The sequence below is a fragment of the Gambusia affinis genome, linkage group LG21 (assembly GCF_019740435.1).
Source record: "Gambusia affinis linkage group LG21, SWU_Gaff_1.0, whole genome shotgun sequence".
NCBI classification, from domain to species: domain Eukaryota; kingdom Metazoa; phylum Chordata; class Actinopteri; order Cyprinodontiformes; family Poeciliidae; genus Gambusia; species Gambusia affinis.
The window spans coordinates 430,584-446,726 of NC_057888.1; the positions used below are offsets into that span (position 1 = coordinate 430,584).

Sequence of the window (16,143 nt, forward strand, 5' to 3'; positions counted from 1 at the left end):
CCTCATGAAGCGTTTGTTCCCACAACAGCAGCCCCCACTTTCCTTACCGTCATCAGAATGAAAACAGTTTTATTCCTGTTTCCCCTCACAGATCATGACCTCATGCAGCAGCAGGCTGGCGGCTCTGGCTGCCGTTCGCTGGGGTTTCCTGGGATCCAGCTGCGGCTCTGACTCATTCAGGGACGGCGTGGAAAGCAGAGGTTTGATATCTCATTACGATGTTTCCACTGAGGAACACAACAGAAGAGACCCGGTCTGTTCAGACGCTCGTTTGGTTCTGAAAACCAGCAGAACCTGGACTGGCGGACAGAGAGACGGTTCTGACCCGGTTCGGTCCGGCCTTCAGCTGATCGATAGACGGACTCGCGTCATCCGACTCTCGAACGTTTAGATATGCAGAAGAGGTCAAAGGTCACTCGGTGACGGTGAAGCGTCCTCCATCCTGTCCAGAGGACATCGTCCCAGAAGCCTTTGCTCTGCTGACCTCAGTCCTGCCGCCATCTTGTTTCTAGAGAGAAGACGATTTGTCCTTCAAAAGGTTGTGACCTTTGACCTTTGCTGGCTGACGCCTGTAGAGCTGAGATTCCTCTGAGCTTCACGCTCTGATGTCTGGAGGACGGTGAACTTCAGCTGGTTAGGAGATGACCTTTGACCCCTCCCAGGTTGATGGGCAGCAACAGTTTCAGCTCTGATGTCACAGATGATGTCAGAGATTGTGAACGAAGATCTGATGTTGAATATCAGACGGTTAATCAGTCGGAGTGACTCTGGCGTGTTTCCAGTATGTGAGAAGACTGCTGCAGCACAACATGCTGCAGCACAACATGCTGCAGCACAACATGCTGCAGCACAACATGCTGCAGCTCTGCTCAGCCGTTCCTCTGAGAGCTCCGTTTTATCTCCTGCAGGATTCCAGAGTGTAAATCTTCCAGCTTGTATGTGATTATTTACGTTCTGACTCCCTCAGACCTGCAGAGCCTCCAGCAGCTCTGAAGTTAAACAGAGCAGAGCGGAGGAGCGGCGGGGCTTCAGCCGACCTTTGACCTCCCTCTCAAATTATCAGGCCTTTAATGAAGCTGCTGAGGGAGCGAAGCCCCGGCTGGAGCCTCTCCAGCGTTCCTGAACCGTCACGTTTTGAAACGTGTGTGACAGAGAAACCTTCACTCTGCTGCAAACGCTGGGAAAACCAGCGATAAACACTGCAGGGATCTGTGTGTGTGTGTGTGTGTGTGTGTGTGTGTGTGTGTGTGTGTGTGTGTGTGTGTGTGTGTGTGAGGACAGAAAACAGCAGCCTGCTTCCTTTGTGTACATCCTTCAGACTTTAATAGTGAAGCCTAAACAAAAGAACAAAGAATACTGTAAAATAAATAAGAATAAAAAATGCCACAAGCACATTTCATTTACAACAAAGCAAAGCAACAAACTGGAGTCTGGCTTCCATATATACAGAATAAAAAATATACTTTTTATTCTTTGTCCACTTTTGTTCAGTGTCAGTATTTATATTATTCTTATTTTTATATAAAAACAACAGCATCTAAACACATACAGCCATGTTCTACTAACTTTTGCTTCTTTTTAGCACTGATATTTAATTTGAGTCCATAAACATGGAGGAACTCAAACACTGACACCATGAAACCAGGGACGTATTTAAACCTTCAGCACTGAGCTGCTCCCTCAATGTGGAACCAGTGAAGGTGAAGAGCATTGTGGGAAATGGAGTTTTAATGTGCGGGGCAGCAGAGACGAACACGATCTGTCAAAACTTAATAGCTTCCAGAAATTAAATGAGTTTGAAGTTAAAGACGTGGATTAACGTCAGTTATTGACCTTTTTCTGGCGTCTGAACAGTTTTCTGATTTCTGAAGGTTTAAATTGATCTTAGCGATGAGTCCAAAGGTCAGACGGACTCTTTGGTGTTGGAACAGGAAAATTTAATCTGTTTTCTGCTCTGGGTTTAATTTACGACAGACCAAAACCATTTTCTGCTTTGGGTCTAAATGCTCACAGCTGCAGAGACAGGAAGTCTCTTCATTCAGAAAAATTCATGTGAAACACGAATCCTAAACATCTCAGACCTCCTCCTTCATGACTCAGATAAATACTTTAAAAATTCCCATTAAATCATAATAATTAGGATTAGACTGAACCTTATGGATCTGATGATGATTCACTTTTGGTCTGATGAACTGAACTGATTTGGTTCTCGGACCAGAATCAGTTCAGTTTCTCATAAAGTGCCTTCAGATGATCATATGTAACGTTTAAGTGAGCATCAACATGCAAGCATGAATAAATATGATTATATTTTTAGAGGAAACATTCAGAGGAAACAAAGAACCAATCAGACGTCGTGTAGGGAACTTTAACCCTGTCAGGTTTGTTTTATGGATCTGATCCGATACTGTAAAAGAACCGACTCGTTTGTCGTTCTGAAGGCTGGAGTCTCTAAAGTCAAACCAAACGGATGTTTTCTTCCCAGCAGGTCATTAAACCTGCAGCTTTAAACGGTTTCAGCTTTCAGAGGGACCCATAAGAACCAGAACCAGAAGGTTTCTCCCTCCGATTCGAACATTTTCTACTCCAAAGACCTAAAAACCTTTTAATGATTTATTTTGATCTCCAGGGAATCATTTGAATTAACGTCGTGTTTCACTGGTTCTGAGGTTAAAACTGCCAACGCAGCGGCGACCAGTTAGAAGCCTTGAACCGTGACCTGTGACCTGTTGACCTCTGACCTGAACTCAAGTCGCTATAGTGCAAAAATAACACAACGTTTGTAACGCTTCTTAAACATGAAAAACTGAAATAATGACACAAAATATTATTAACAAGAATAACATTAATATTATTAATATACTTACTAACAATAATATTAATAATAACATCAACATGGTTACCATGGTAACGTAAAGAAGTGTTTGGTTCCAGCAGCCGAGCCAACTTGTTTCGTTCAAGTATCTCTCAACACACACACACACACATTCTCTGTCACACACACACACACTCACACACACACACACACACACACACTCTCCACTCGTACACTTGGACATAGTAACGGTGTCTCCGCTCCCCTCCAGGTAGAAACAGAAGCAGATGCAGGACAGGAAACAAGTTGCATAGTTTGAGATCTTTCTGTTTGCAGTTTTTCAGGCGCCTCGTCTCTCTGAAGTCCCACTGCTGCAGCGGTTCCTGAACGCCACATAAATACGCCTCGCTCCCTCCGTTTGTAACAAAAATATATTAGATATTCATTTTTTGTCTTTTTTTCCTGGTTTTTCAGAAAGTGCCGTCGAGACTCTGGCTGAGTTTGACTCGGCGAGTCTGGAGACGAGTTTCCGTCCCAGAGAGCGACCAGGAGGAAGGCGGCCGCTGCCGCCCCCTCCGTCCTCTCCGGTCCAGTTCGGTCCGTCCCGTTCGGGTCCAAGTGTTTACGAGCAGCCGCACTCCTCCACGATCATGTCCTTGATGTCCTTCTTGATGATCTTCTGCTCCTCGTTGTAGTAGAGCATGGACATGGCGCGTAGCCGGGTGGGCACGCAGCACGACCGCAGGTTCTGGAAGGGGGTGTAGCCCCGCATGCGGTAGTGGCTGATGACGGTGGAGTGGAAGGACAGCGTGGAGCCCGCGATGCTCGCCACGTGGGACGGGCACTCGCCCTCGCAGTAGTTGGCGTGGTAACCGGACGGCGCGATGATCCAGTCGCTCCAGCCGATGTCCTTGAAATTGACGTAGAACTGCCTCTTGCAGCAGACCCTGACCTTCCCGTCGCACTCCAGGCCGCGCTTCCTGCGGCGCCGAGCGTCGCCTCCGTCGCCCTGCTGCACCACGGCCATGAGGAAGGGCCGGTGGGACTGCTCCCTCTGGTTGCCGCCGGAGACCAGGACGGGCGTGGCGCCGGAGTCGCTGCACAGCGGGCAGGACACCCGCAGGCTCAGCGCGCTGCTCCGCCGGCTCTCCAGCAGCGCCTGCACCGCCGCGGACACCGGGAAGGTGTGCCAGCCGCTGCGCCGCGTGTCCACCGTCTTCTCGGCCAGCAGGACCTCGTCCTGCGGCGGGGCGGGGCGTCCGCGCTGCTGGAACAGGCGGATGGTGACTTTGGCTCGGCTGCGGTTGGTTTTGGCCAAGCGAAGGAAGAGCCAGACGTTGGCCTGCTCCACCAGGGACATGTCGCCTCCATCCTTGGACAGGACGAAGTTCACCACGCCCTGGGACTCACCTGGAGACACAGGGAGAGGACAGAGTTAGGTCACCTGCTCTGCTCTCTGATTGGCTGACAGGTCAGACCAGAAGAAGAAGAAGCCACATCACACACACACACACACACACACACACTCAGGAGCTGCTCCCCGCTGACTCAGCAGCAGCGGTTGGAGCTTCTGGAGTTGGGGGTTTTTATAGGAGCTGATGGTTCCCACCAGGACCTGTGTGGTCGTCCTGCTGCTGGTTCTGACGGTGAGACGGCTCCAGACCTCCAGAACCAACATGGTGGAAAACCTGCAGCGTGTCGCTGCGTCAGTGAGAAAACCTCCTGAGGACTTTAACTAGGACGAAAACACGGGTAGAACGTTCTACATTCAGGAGTTTCTCCTTCAGAAATGGGTTCTGCATTCTGCTGCTGTTCCTCCCTACAGTCACCGGGTTCATGCTTACAGCAGCAGAACCAGAATCCTGGTGAAAGGCTTCCTGGACCTTTGCTCCCTAAACGCCTCCGGCTCTGGTCTGGGTCGATGTTGGTGCTGAGAAGCTGCATCGGGTTCCCACTCTGTGGGTTTTACGGCTGTTCTTCCTCTGGCTGCTCACATGTGGTGCAGCTTTATGTTTCCTGGCAGCGCGACTCCCAGCCTGCTCTGCCTCCTGGCCAACACAGAACCAAGTCACGACTTCAGAGTTTATGAATGTCAGCAGCAGCGATGCTCAAGTTAGACAGTGTGAATGGGCGACGTGTGTGTGTGTGTGTGTGTGTGTGTGTGTGTGAGGAGGCGGGCAGCGCTTCACTGAGTCCATTAGAGCATCTTAAGAGACGTTTGGAGGCGATTATCTCACTTAGATCATCATCACCTCCAGGAGACAGAAAGTAAAGAGTTCTGTTCATTCATTCATTCTGAGGACCGGCTGTACTGGACCGGGCCGCCGAATCGGCCGGTTCTGTTCCAAACACTACCTCTTCTTCCACTTGGCTAAAGCCTGCAGGTTTGGGTCACTTTACGGTCCTGCAGAAGAGGCTCGGTGTGGTCCGATTCATCTTTCAGAACCAGTGGAAGGAGCAAGAACCGAGACAGATGGCTCAGTTCAGTCCACCAGAACCAGAGGGAGCGGTCCAACAGAACCGCTCATCAACCCTGGACAGGAGGAGTTGAAGCCCATCAGGAATAATCTGAACCCTCATTAAGCTCCGCCCACTTTGGAGCAAAATGGATAAATTTCATCGTATGTTAATCAAGAGAAAACCCAGAGATCAGGTTTCATTCAGATGTTCTGGTTCTTCAGCTGCAGCTCGTCTTACTGTAACAGAACCGGTTCTAAACTCCAGCTGGATCTTTTTCTGCTGGAAGAACCAAGAAGTTTGTCTCTGAAGTGAGAAGCAAATAAAAATCCATCTGACTGACTGTTAGATGAAAACCCAACACGGCTTGGCAGAAGAGCCGATCTGAACATTTTTCATTTTTTCTCATGAACTTCTGCTCCAGCTTTAATGAAAACAATCTGCAGAATGCATCCTATAATTGTCCGTCACTGTGGGGAATTTTGAAGCCGCTCCAGATGCAGATTCTGTGGATCGTTTCTGTTGAGTCGTTAAAATTATCCGCAGCTCGTTGTGAGAACATTTACGACCAAAACAAACATAAAAATCTGAAGTTCTGACAAAGTTGGACCCCAGGAGTCTGGAATAAACTCCAAAAACTAAACCCACCAAATAACTCAGATTTCTGATTGTTTTTAGTCCAGTAAATGCAACATTTTTATAATTTATAATTTAACTCGACCCAGTTAAGATTCATCCACCATGCAGTTTGAAACCAGTTAGCTTCAGCCAGCAGCTGATGGACAAATGCCTGATGACCCACTGTTAATGAGACTTTAATGTCTCATTAAACATTAAAGTCAACCACTACAAAGGTCAAAGTTCACCTCAGACCTCCGTCAACAGACTGATGACATCATTGGATGTTGGATGATTCCTCTTCAGTTCGTTCTTCACTGGATCTTGCATCTTCTGTCCAAATGAGGATTTTTATATCGACTTCAGTTCTTCATAGTAACTGTATGAACTGTTACTATGAAGTTACTACGTACTATAGTAACTATAGTAACTTTGTAGTAACTATAGTAACTCTATAGTAACTGTATTTGTGTCTAACCAGCGTTTTCCCAAACCATGATTAGCATAATGCTAACTTTAGCTTAACTTAAATTCAGTTTGTTTCTGCAGCTCCGTTTCATAACATTGTTGTCTGGAGCCACTTTACCAACAAACTCATTCCAGTTCAATTCAATTATTATTAAACGTTAAGCTCAGTTCATCACTAGAACTAGTTTAAGAAGTCCAAATGTCCGGATTCAACACGACCAGAACCAGAACCAGAGCGGTTCTGTCTCAGAACTGCTTAGAACCACAAACCCAGACCAGAGTTCTGGTTCCTGACCAGAACGCCGACATGATCCCCTCCAGAACGTAAGAACCTGCTGGTTCTGCTGGGTGCCAGTTCAGCCCAGTTTGAAACCAGTGGGATCTGTTTTTACTGGCGGTTCTGGAATCGGTTCCATGTGCAGACTATCGGGCCGCTGGGTGTGAACAGCGCCGGCTGTTAGAGGCAAATAAAACTGAGCTGTAAATCGGTTCCAGCAGCCGGATCCGGCTTCAGACGGCAGGGAGCCGGTCCAAACTGGGCTTCCCCGTTTTGACAGAACGCTTTGGACTGGAGCAGTCGGAGCCGGGTCAGAACCTCTTCCAGCGCCAGCCTGGTTTCCACATTCAGCCCAGGAAATAAAGAGTTCCAGTCGGAACCGATTCAGAACAGAACCAGAGAACAGAACCTCCACATCTTCCACAACAGGAAGGAAACACCCGCCACTTCCTGCCAACGGCTCCCTGTCTGCAGAACCAGAACCAGAACCGCCTTCAGAGGTTAGAGAGGAACTCCTGAGGGTTGCTGAAAGTTCTGCAGAACCAGCTAATGGTTCTGTTGGAGCAGAAATAGAACCGGCAGGAGGTTCTAGACATTTTTATCAAGACAAAGTTCTTTTGGACTCCGGTGTCTATTTTTCAGGGTTTTTGGTTCTGGTCCACTGGCTCCCTGAGGAAGACTTCTGGACAACAGAACCAGGAAGGAGAGGCGATGAGGAAAAAGACGATTTCTGGTTCGTGTCGGGAGAAACTCCGGATCTTCTCCAATTCCTGATGAACGTTTCAAAAGTCCACAGAGACGTGAAGGTTGGGTTTATAAATGGACCCAAATCCTGGAGAACAGGAACCATCCGGACTCAAGTTACCGACCAGATCAGGTGGAACCAGGTGACCGACAGACTCAACCGGCTCTCTCATCACTTTCAACTCCTGAACTTTGGTTTTTATTTAAAACATCCGGTACACTGCAGAAATATAAAATCTTTCCAAGTGTTTTGGGCCACGTTTCCAGAGCAGATGTCTCAGTTCTGTCTTGTTTTAAGTGTAAAAACTTCTTTAAGTTTTAACTCAATAATTCCTTAAAACTGATTATTAAGTTCTATTTCCACTGGCTGATTATTTGACTCTTAGCAACATTTTTCTCGTGGTGGAAGTGAAATAATCTCCCAGTGGAACTAGAACTTTTTATTAATATTCAAAAATGATTGACTTAAAGCAGGTTTCTAAATCTAAAGTTAGTTTTCTGTTATTTTGAAGTGAACTGAGATATTTGCACTAGAAACCAGACTGAAAACTGTAAATCAGATTTAGTTTTTCCGTGCAGGATCTACTTTCAGCAGTGGATGAATCGAGTCATGTTCCGTGTCAGCAGGTCTGCTCCTAATCTGCAGCTTTTTACTATGGAGTGACTCATCTGTCCACACAGAGCATCTCAGTCACACATCAAAGCCGAGCCAAATGAGGTGACAGGACAGCGGCAGCGGGCCGACCCAAAACTCAAACCGCTGCGGCTCCGACAGGACGGACACGGCCGTAAACACGCCCTGAACGCACCATGGATACAACTGTAAACGGCCCTGAACGCACCGCGGAGAGGCCCGTAAACACGCCACACAGAGCGGCGCCGCGGCGGGGAGGAGAACCAGAACTATGAGAGAAAACATGACGGCACACAGAATAAACAGAACCAGAACCAAACAAGGTTATAGCAGCAGAACCGCATCAGACAGATGTTCCTGTGGTCCAATCGGCGGCGGCCGTGCGGCTCCCCGTGGCCGTCAGAGGTCAGGGAAGTGACCCCGAGCTGGTGGCACCGCTGCCAGAATAGACCCAACAAAGACGGGTTTATTCTGCGGGCCGAGCAGCGAGGGGTAGTCCGGGGTTAGAGCGCGGAGCAGGCGGATGAAAGTGCTTTCAGGAATGTCGCTAATGATGTGTTCAATTAAGTTCAATTAGCCTAATTGTCCTCTGTGTGTGGTGAGAGACGGGGAGAAGCGGGAAGATAAACAGGGACGGACTCTAAACAGAGGACAGGAAAAAACAGGGGACAGATAGATATTGTCCCCGAGCTGCTAAACAGAGGTTGACACTTGGTCTCCGCCAAGAACCCAGTCATCCCTGCGCTCCCGTTCCCGCCATCTCCACGGCCCAAAATAATTACTGCGCTCCCTGAATGCACCGCTTCTTTCCTCGGAGGCTGCAGGGCCAGCTGGTACGGAAAGCTCATATGCATTTAATGGAGGCGCTTGCAGGCTGGGAGAATTTACTGGACCGTTGGTTTCCTTCAGAGATCTTCTACGGAGACAGATGCTCCTTCTCAACCCAGTGGTAGGGAAAGTGGGCGGGGCTAAAGTGGAGCTGCTGAACTGGATCAGTACATTCAGATATCCCTGCTTTAAATGTTCCAATATTAAACAAAGTAACAGCTGCTGTCGCCTCGGTAGCTAAGCTAGTGTTAGCTCACAAAGCTATCGCTCAAGGACGTGACGTAAACACTGACGCCTAGTGGCCAGTTTGGATTTACATGTTTATATTTAGAAGGTCGGGGCCTCATGCATAAAGCCTGCGCACTAACAATGTGCGCCGCCATATTTTACAGCATGTATAAAAATTAACTGGGTCAAAGTTTGTGTAAATATAGCAAAGCTTTTCTCTGGCGTGAAAATGTGCAGCAGCCACACAAACTTTACCTGTGAACAATATCAAACCACAAAGAGTCAAAACTCAGTAAATCCACTGAAATCTGACGACATTCAGTTATTTAGAGCAGGAAGCATCAAACCCCATGATTTTACATAATTTTAATATTTTATTGTTTAAATGATGAAACTGAACCACATTTATCCTCAGACAATAAACTAAAACACACAAAATAAAGAAAATAAAAATAAAGGATGTGAAAACTTGACTAGAATGTAGATAATAATTTTCCTCAGTTTGTGTCTCATAATGTAACGCATCGTCTGAATTCATCTATGGGTCATTTATTCTCACTAAAATAAAACATGTTGGATCATCAGATTAACTCCAGACAGCTTTGATTATTGATCAGGTGATCAGGTGTGGAGACAATCAGGTCCATCAGTAGCTGCATCCAGGTGAGCTGCTACCTGAGGAGAACATGGAGCCATTGATCAGAGATCAGATTGATCAGATTGATCTGCTGGTTGATTAGTGTTTAGATTCATCCAGACTGATCATCCTGGAGCTCCCAGCAGAACTTACAGCAGGAACCGAGCGGTACTGTACGTCCCGGTACCGGGTACTGGCGCCTCCAGTGGAGCCGCTCTGTGAATGCTCCTTATGGACAGAAACCATCTGGACTCTGTAAATGTAACTTCTGCTCATGATTCCACTATTTATAATAAAGGTCCATTTTTCCCCTCAGTGACTCTCTGAGTCTTTAAATCGGCTGAACGCTCTGATGTTCTAACAGACATTTACACTTAGATCTCTTTATTTAATATTTTTATTATCGGAGTTTTTCTTTCTTTAAAATGTATGATTTTTATTTTTGTGAGGTTACCTTATGTTCCCTGAAAACACCGTTTAAATAAAATATGTAACTACTGTTAATATAAATATTTATGCTGCTACAAACAAAGACGTTGCCATGGTTACTGCTTCACCTGGCGGCAGACTTCCTGGTATTTATACTAATTTACATTAAGATGTGTTCATGGAGGCGGCAGGCGGAGCAGCAGCTGATCTGTTTCCTGTCAGTTAGGATGATAAAGGAAACGTTAATGTTAATGTTAATACATTTCTCTGTACGCCAAGTTTTACTGTGAAAACTGCAAACTCTTTTATGTACGAGGCCTCTGGTGTTTTGGTTGGAAACTTTTTAACACCATTTGTTCTGTTGACGTTTAATCTCCTGCGGTTCTATTTCATCTCTTAACTTCATAAATAATCATAAAAATGACGTTTAATTCAGCTTTTCTACATCCTCTAATATTTTCCTTTATTTCCTTCATCAGTGGTTCCGACCAACTGGACCGGTCCGCTCAGCTGATTCAACGATCCACTTTTTGACTCCTGGTCCAGTCAGAGCAACTCAGAGGCGCCCCCTGCTGGTAGGTGTTATTTACCTGCTTCCTTTGGACTGGAATTAATGTTTAATCTGGGATGTGAAACATTATTCAACACGTGGTTGGAGTTTTAAGTAGATCACATTATTTTATGTTTCAATCTTGTATTTTTTTTATTTTGTGAGCATTTCTGAATCTTCTTGATGTGGCAGAAAATATTTTCCGGGTCAGAATGAAGAATCATGAGTCAAAGCTTCAAAGAGTCTGAGCTGATGGTCTCATCAGCTCCAAAACCTCCAGTCTAAACTCAGGCATTAAAAGGAAATCTGCTCCCAGAGAAACGCCATTAAATGACGAGTGGGATTGCTGTAGGTTGTTTGGAAACCAGATCCAGAACCTCAGCTGCTTCTCTTTCATGAGGGAAAAACGTTGGAGCTGCTTTGTGATCGAATCATTCTCAACTCGACACAAATGTAAATACTTCATCTGCAATGTGCCTCTTCTTACGTTGGATGGGAAAATTGCTTCAAGATGTTGACTATAAAGCGCGCTCTGGCTAACCACAAGTGTTTTTAGCTGCGTCCCACAACTCTGCAGCTCTGCAGCGGCAGCAACATGAAACGTGTTAAATTCCTCCTCAAACGCTCAGTCAGGCGTTCACATGACAACCCCCAGATAAAAGCCCAATAAACCCGAGCCAGAGGACCGGGCCGGTACCGTCGCCCTGGTTCTGGTAGCACCAAAACCTCCCAGATTCTGCTGACAGAGAGGAACTTTCTGGGGCTGTTAAACACCCCGAGGATCTTCAGGGTTTACTGGCTGAGAATAGAGCCGTAAACGGCGCCTGCAGCTCAGAACCGACCAGAGAACAAACCGACAGAATCCTATCAGAACCGAGCCAGACCGGGTCCAGAGCTGGACTGCTCCAGCATCTGAGGCCCAGAACGACAGAAACCTTCAGACTGCTGGATCAGAGCCTGACAGTCAAGATGCAGGGTTTAAAAAGTTTAAAATATGTATTAGTTTATTTACATCCAGTTAATTTAGAACAGTGATGTTCTTTTTGGCAAACGGATCCAGTTCAACCCAGAACCGTTTGATCCTGTCCGGTTCCGTCAACTGGGTCGGGTTTTCACGCAGCGACCGGAGAAGAACATTCAAGGAAAATCTGGATTTTGGTGCAGCAAGCACCCGGTGACAGTGGAGAGAAACAACTTCCTGTTAACAGGAAGGAAACGTCCATCAGAACCAGAACCAGAGACCAGCAAGGCTGCCTGTGAGACGAAACTCTGGGTTTAATCAGATCTGATGGAGTTTCAGGGAGGCGAGGTGGCGTGTGATTGGACTACAGCTTCAGCCTGTTTCCATCTCGGTGAAGCTGATCCACTCAGATCCACTCAGATCCACTCAGATCCACTCAGATCCACTCAGATCCACTCAGATCCACTCAATAAAACTCTTTTCCATCTGTGGCTCCAGACTCTCGCCTACGGAAACCCAAACTGCTGCAGCAGATCCAGAGTCCCGCCCACACGGTGCCGCCGCAGCAGCAGGTAAACATCTGCTTAAACAACCCAAGTGGACCTTCAGAACCGGGTCCCAACCCGACTCACCTTCAGGAACCCTCAGAAATCCTGGCGCTGTGACCCGTCACTGACCCGGATTTAAAGGCGTTAAATGCTGTTAAAATGGGCTAAGCGTGCCCTGCAGCTGGTCTGCAGGTTAAAGGTGACAAAGCCGTGTTTAACACCTGACCCCCCCGGCCCCTCCCTCCCCCCCGCCACCGTCTGTCAGGAAAACAAACGGACCAGAACCCGGCGGCGCCGCCCAAATCCTGCTGACTGCCAGCAGTTAACGAGGTATTCTCTGAGAGCAGCAGGGGGCCGTTACTGACGGATCAGCTGGGCGAGATCAGGTGGACCAGACGCCGCTGCAGTGTTTACTCACACACACACACACACACACGCACACACACACACTCCCTCTGAGTGACGGCCGTCTGCCAGACTCACCAGCCTCGGCGAAGGTGATGATCTCCGTCGTCTCCGGCGCGTCGCCGCCGTCTCCCGCCCGCGCTCCGGCCGTTGCCGCCGCCGCTCCTCCCCCCTTGCCTCCTCTCCCTCGCGCCTCCTCCTCTCCCTCGATCTGCACGCTGCCGTCCTCGGCCACCCGCCCCACGTGCAGCTTGCGCAGGGCGTTGAGGAGCGCGGCGCGCGGCACGGGCCGGGTGATGTTGGGCCGGGCCTGCAGGTGGAGCATGTTGAGGATGTGCCTCTTCACCGCCTCCACCACGTCCTGCTGCGCCGCCGTCTCCTCCGCGTACGCCGGCGAGTCGCCGTCCGCCGCCGGCCCGTCGCCGCGCCTCATCCGGGCCAGGGCGCAGGACGGGCAGTGGGCGCTGGAGGCGTCCGGCGGCGACTGGAGCTTCAGGGACAGCGGCCCGGAGGGCAGGTCCGCTGAGGATCCACCGCCCTGGACCAGAACCAGAACCAGAAGGGCCCAGCCGAGGAACGGTAACACAGACATGTTGCCACCAACCGGAGTTACGGGGAGAGTCCAAAAAGTCCAAAAGTGGATGAAAACTGAGTCCGGAGGAAAGAGTTTCTGTCTTCTTTTGTCTCTTTGCTCAGAAGTTTGGAAGCTGAAAGTTGAGCTCAGCTCACAGTCCACCTGCCAAACGAGGGAGAAACTGCAAAGGAAGGAGAGAGAAAACACAACGGCAAGGGAGAAAATGAGTAATCCTTCTCTTTTTGTCAGGGACAGATGGCTGCAAAATGTGGAGGCGTCATGAAAGAAAGAAAGAGAAGAAGAAATAAGAAAACAAGAAGAGGAGAAACTCTGAGGAGATGAATGGATGAAGCAAAGCGGCAGAACGGAGGCTGTTCCCGGGGTGAATGTCTGCAGAGTGTGTGTGTGTTAGAGAGGACTAAGTTATCCCAGATGAAGGGAGTTCCTCTCTCTCTTTACCTCCGTTCCCTCCCTCTCTCGCTCCGTCAGAGTGGAGTGCGCTCTCTCGCTCACCAGTTGAATGATTTTAGCGGAGTGGGCCGGTCTCTGTCTGCTGCGACTCTCTGAGCTTCCTACCATAAGTACGGCTGCCTCCTCCCTCTCTCTCCTCCTCCCGCTCCGCCGGTGACGCACCGCACTTTTCCCCGCACGCGTCCAGCCGGAGTGAGCGAGGGTTAAAAACCTCGGCTGAACCGTGACTCTTCCCTCCATCTGCCGAGCGTCTATCAGGCGGTCGGCGTTTGGTCTGGTGGCTCTCGGCTCCAGTCGACGCGCCGTCATCGTCTCGTCTCGGGCGAGAAGGTAACGGATCGGCGAGCCGGTCCAGAACCCTCCTGGATGTGATGTCATCACCGTATGAGCCGAGCGCGCTCAGACGGAGCCTTCAGGCTCTCCAGACGGTTTGTCCTCTGGGTGATGAAAAATCCACCTGGAACCGTAAACCTCTGCTGGTTTGACGTTCTGGATGACGAGGAACAGTTCTTGATTGTGCGACCCAAACGACCGGACCGGGACCGACCTGGTGAGACGGCTGAGAAGAACCAAAACATCGTCACAGGAAGGAAACGGCAGATAAAGGAAGCAGGAACGACTCGACGATCCAAAACCTTTAACCGTTGTTCTGATTGAAAGGTTTCAATCAGAATCTGATTTTCTGGTTTCACTGCAAACATCAACATGTTTCTGTTCCACCCAATAAAAATAATGAAACCCTGAGGAAAATAAAGGTCAGCTGTTCCACCTGACTGAACAGATCACGTTTTACCGTCTGAGCAGTTAAACGTGTTGAACCTCCAGACGTGTCGTCGTGTGTTCTAGAGCTGGTTGTAAGGTTCTGAACGTTACCAGAACCTTTAGGACTTCCTGTACCTGTGATGTCATCACATCAGCTGCTTTCATTTCCTCCTCAGATCTTCTCTGGTCGAAGAGCCTCTTAGTCTCTGATCTTTTCTTCAGGCAGGATTTTAATACAACATAAAACATTTTCCTCATTTCTGCCGTTGGACTCTGTTGTTCGTGTGATTGGACCGTAGCTTAAACCTTTTCTAAATCAATCAATCAATCAATGCTGGGACTCGGCGTGTGTTCGTGTTGCTGGCGCTGCCGGGTTTCCCGTTGGCGCTGCCGGGTTTCCTGTTGGCGCTGCCGGGTTTCCCGTTGGCGCTGCCGGGTTTCCTGTTGGCGCTGCCGGGTTTCCTGTTGGCGCTGCCGGGTTTCCTGTTGCCGGGTTTCCTGTTGGCGCTGCCGGGTTTCCCGTTGCCGGGTTTCCTGTTGGCGCTGCCGGGTTTCCCGTTGGCGCTGCCGGGTTTCCTGTTGCCGGGTTTCCCGTTGCCGGGTTTCCTGTTGGCGCTGCCGGGTTTCCTGTTGCCGGGTTTCCTGTTGGCGCTGCCGGGTTTCCCGTTGCCGGGTTTCCTGTTGGCGCTGCCGGGTTTCCCGTTGCCGGGTTTCCCGTTGGCGCTGCCGGGTTTCCTGTTGCCGGGTTTCCCGTTGCCGGGTTTCCCGCTGGCGCTGCCGGGTTTCCTGTTGCCGGGTTTCCCGTTGCCGGGTTTCCCGCTGGCGCTGCCGGGTTTTCTCCGTGGTTCTGGATGTCAGACGGATTTCAGCTCTGAGGTTTTTCCCGGCGGATGTGAAGAAAGACGGGCGTGAAGCAGAAAAAACGTTACAGAGGAAGGCGGGACTCTGGGATGAGAGTCCATCAGCTGGTTCTGGTCCAAATGAGCCACACAGAATCTTTAAAGGGTTTCCTGGTTTGGGTCAAAGGTCATAATGGAGCCTTTTCAGATGATATGCAGTTGAGATGAAATCATTAACTCTGGTAAGTTTCCAGATCTGCTCTGAATCGGTTTGGTGACTCTGACATGAAGCATCTCCGTTTCATCCGACAGACCATAAGCGGTGAAACATCCTCTCCATGAACACGTCGGGTTTGTTTGGGTTTTAATCACCCTGATCTCCAGTAATCCCAGTCATTACCTGCCTCCTGCTCCCACAGCTTCCTGCTGGATTTCTGTGTCATCGTGTTTGTTTGGTTGAGAAACGATCCTGAAAAAACTTCCACAGAAACATCCAGAGTTATTTCAGCAGATAGGAAGAGCTGAGCGAGTCACCAGGGAGTTTCTCATCCAAAGTGCTTCAGAAGAAACTTACAGCCAACTTATCGGCCATGTTTACATTCTGGGGCGTAACGAGGGATTCATTCATTTAAAGCAGTAAATAAAACGGATCCCTTGGTGGAGCAGATGGGATGTAGATCTGTCTATCAAACCTCCAAGAGGAACAGTGAGGAGTTAAAGTTCGACCAGAACCAGATGGGTCCAATCAGGGAACAACAAAAGCAGCTGAGGTTTCTCGGTAATTAAAAGTGATATTAAAGCCAGTGGTGGGTTGCAGAGGGAGCCGACTGCAGCTGGTGACATCAGGCGGTGCGAGGACATGTGAGTGTAGAGGAAGCGGAGACGCCGCGCTGCAGCT

The 16,143-nt window shown here is 49.0% G+C and overlaps 2 protein-coding genes across 3 annotated transcripts; both read right to left on the minus strand.

Annotated features, from left to right (window-relative positions):
- Nucleotides 1–1,300: 1,300 nt before the first annotated feature.
- Nucleotides 1,301–14,307, minus strand: inhbaa (inhibin subunit beta Aa). 2 transcript variants are annotated; one of them, XM_044105129.1, is made up of 3 exons: nucleotides 13,633–14,307; nucleotides 12,678–13,354; nucleotides 1,301–4,225 (listed from the first exon to the last, which is right to left on the minus strand). In XM_044105129.1, the coding sequence occupies exons 2-3, from the start codon at nucleotides 13,189–13,191 to the stop codon at nucleotides 3,438–3,440; spliced, it is 1,302 nt and encodes a 433-aa protein (XP_043961064.1). In that variant the 5' UTR covers nucleotides 13,192–13,354; nucleotides 13,633–14,307; the 3' UTR covers nucleotides 1,301–3,437. The 2 variants fall into 2 exon arrangements, with proteins under 2 accessions (XP_043961064.1, XP_043961063.1); XM_044105128.1 differs by lacking the exon at nucleotides 13,633–14,307 and having other exon boundaries at nucleotides 12,678–13,615.
- Nucleotides 14,308–14,726: 419 nt separating this feature from the next.
- On the minus strand, nucleotides 14,727–15,688 carry LOC122824644 (S-antigen protein-like). Its single transcript, XM_044105507.1, has 2 exons — nucleotides 15,646–15,688; nucleotides 14,727–15,253 (listed from the first exon to the last, which is right to left on the minus strand). Exons 1-2 carry the CDS (start codon nucleotides 15,686–15,688, stop codon nucleotides 14,727–14,729), a joined length of 570 nt encoding a protein of 189 aa, XP_043961442.1.
- Nucleotides 15,689–16,143: the final 455 nt, after the last annotated feature.

What these genes read in the sequence shown, in the direction of transcription:
- LOC122824644 (XM_044105507.1), bottom strand. Translation starts at nt 15,688, where the DNA reads ATGACACAGAAATCCAGCAGGAAGCTGTGGGAGCAGGAGGCAG. An exon ending in GCTGTGGGAGCAGGAGGCAG is followed by an intron (nt 15,254 to 15,645) that starts GTAATGACTGGG and finishes TCTGACATCCAG; the next exon opens with AACCACGGAGAAAACCCGGC.
- inhbaa (XM_044105129.1), bottom strand. Translation starts at nt 13,191, where the DNA reads ATGTCTGTGTTACCGTTCCTCGGCTGGGCCCTTCTGGTTCTGGTTCTG. An exon ending in CATCACCTTCGCCGAGGCTG is followed by an intron (nt 4,226 to 12,677) that starts GTGAGTCTGGCA and finishes CTGTGTCTCCAG; the next exon opens with GTGAGTCCCAGGGCGTGGTG.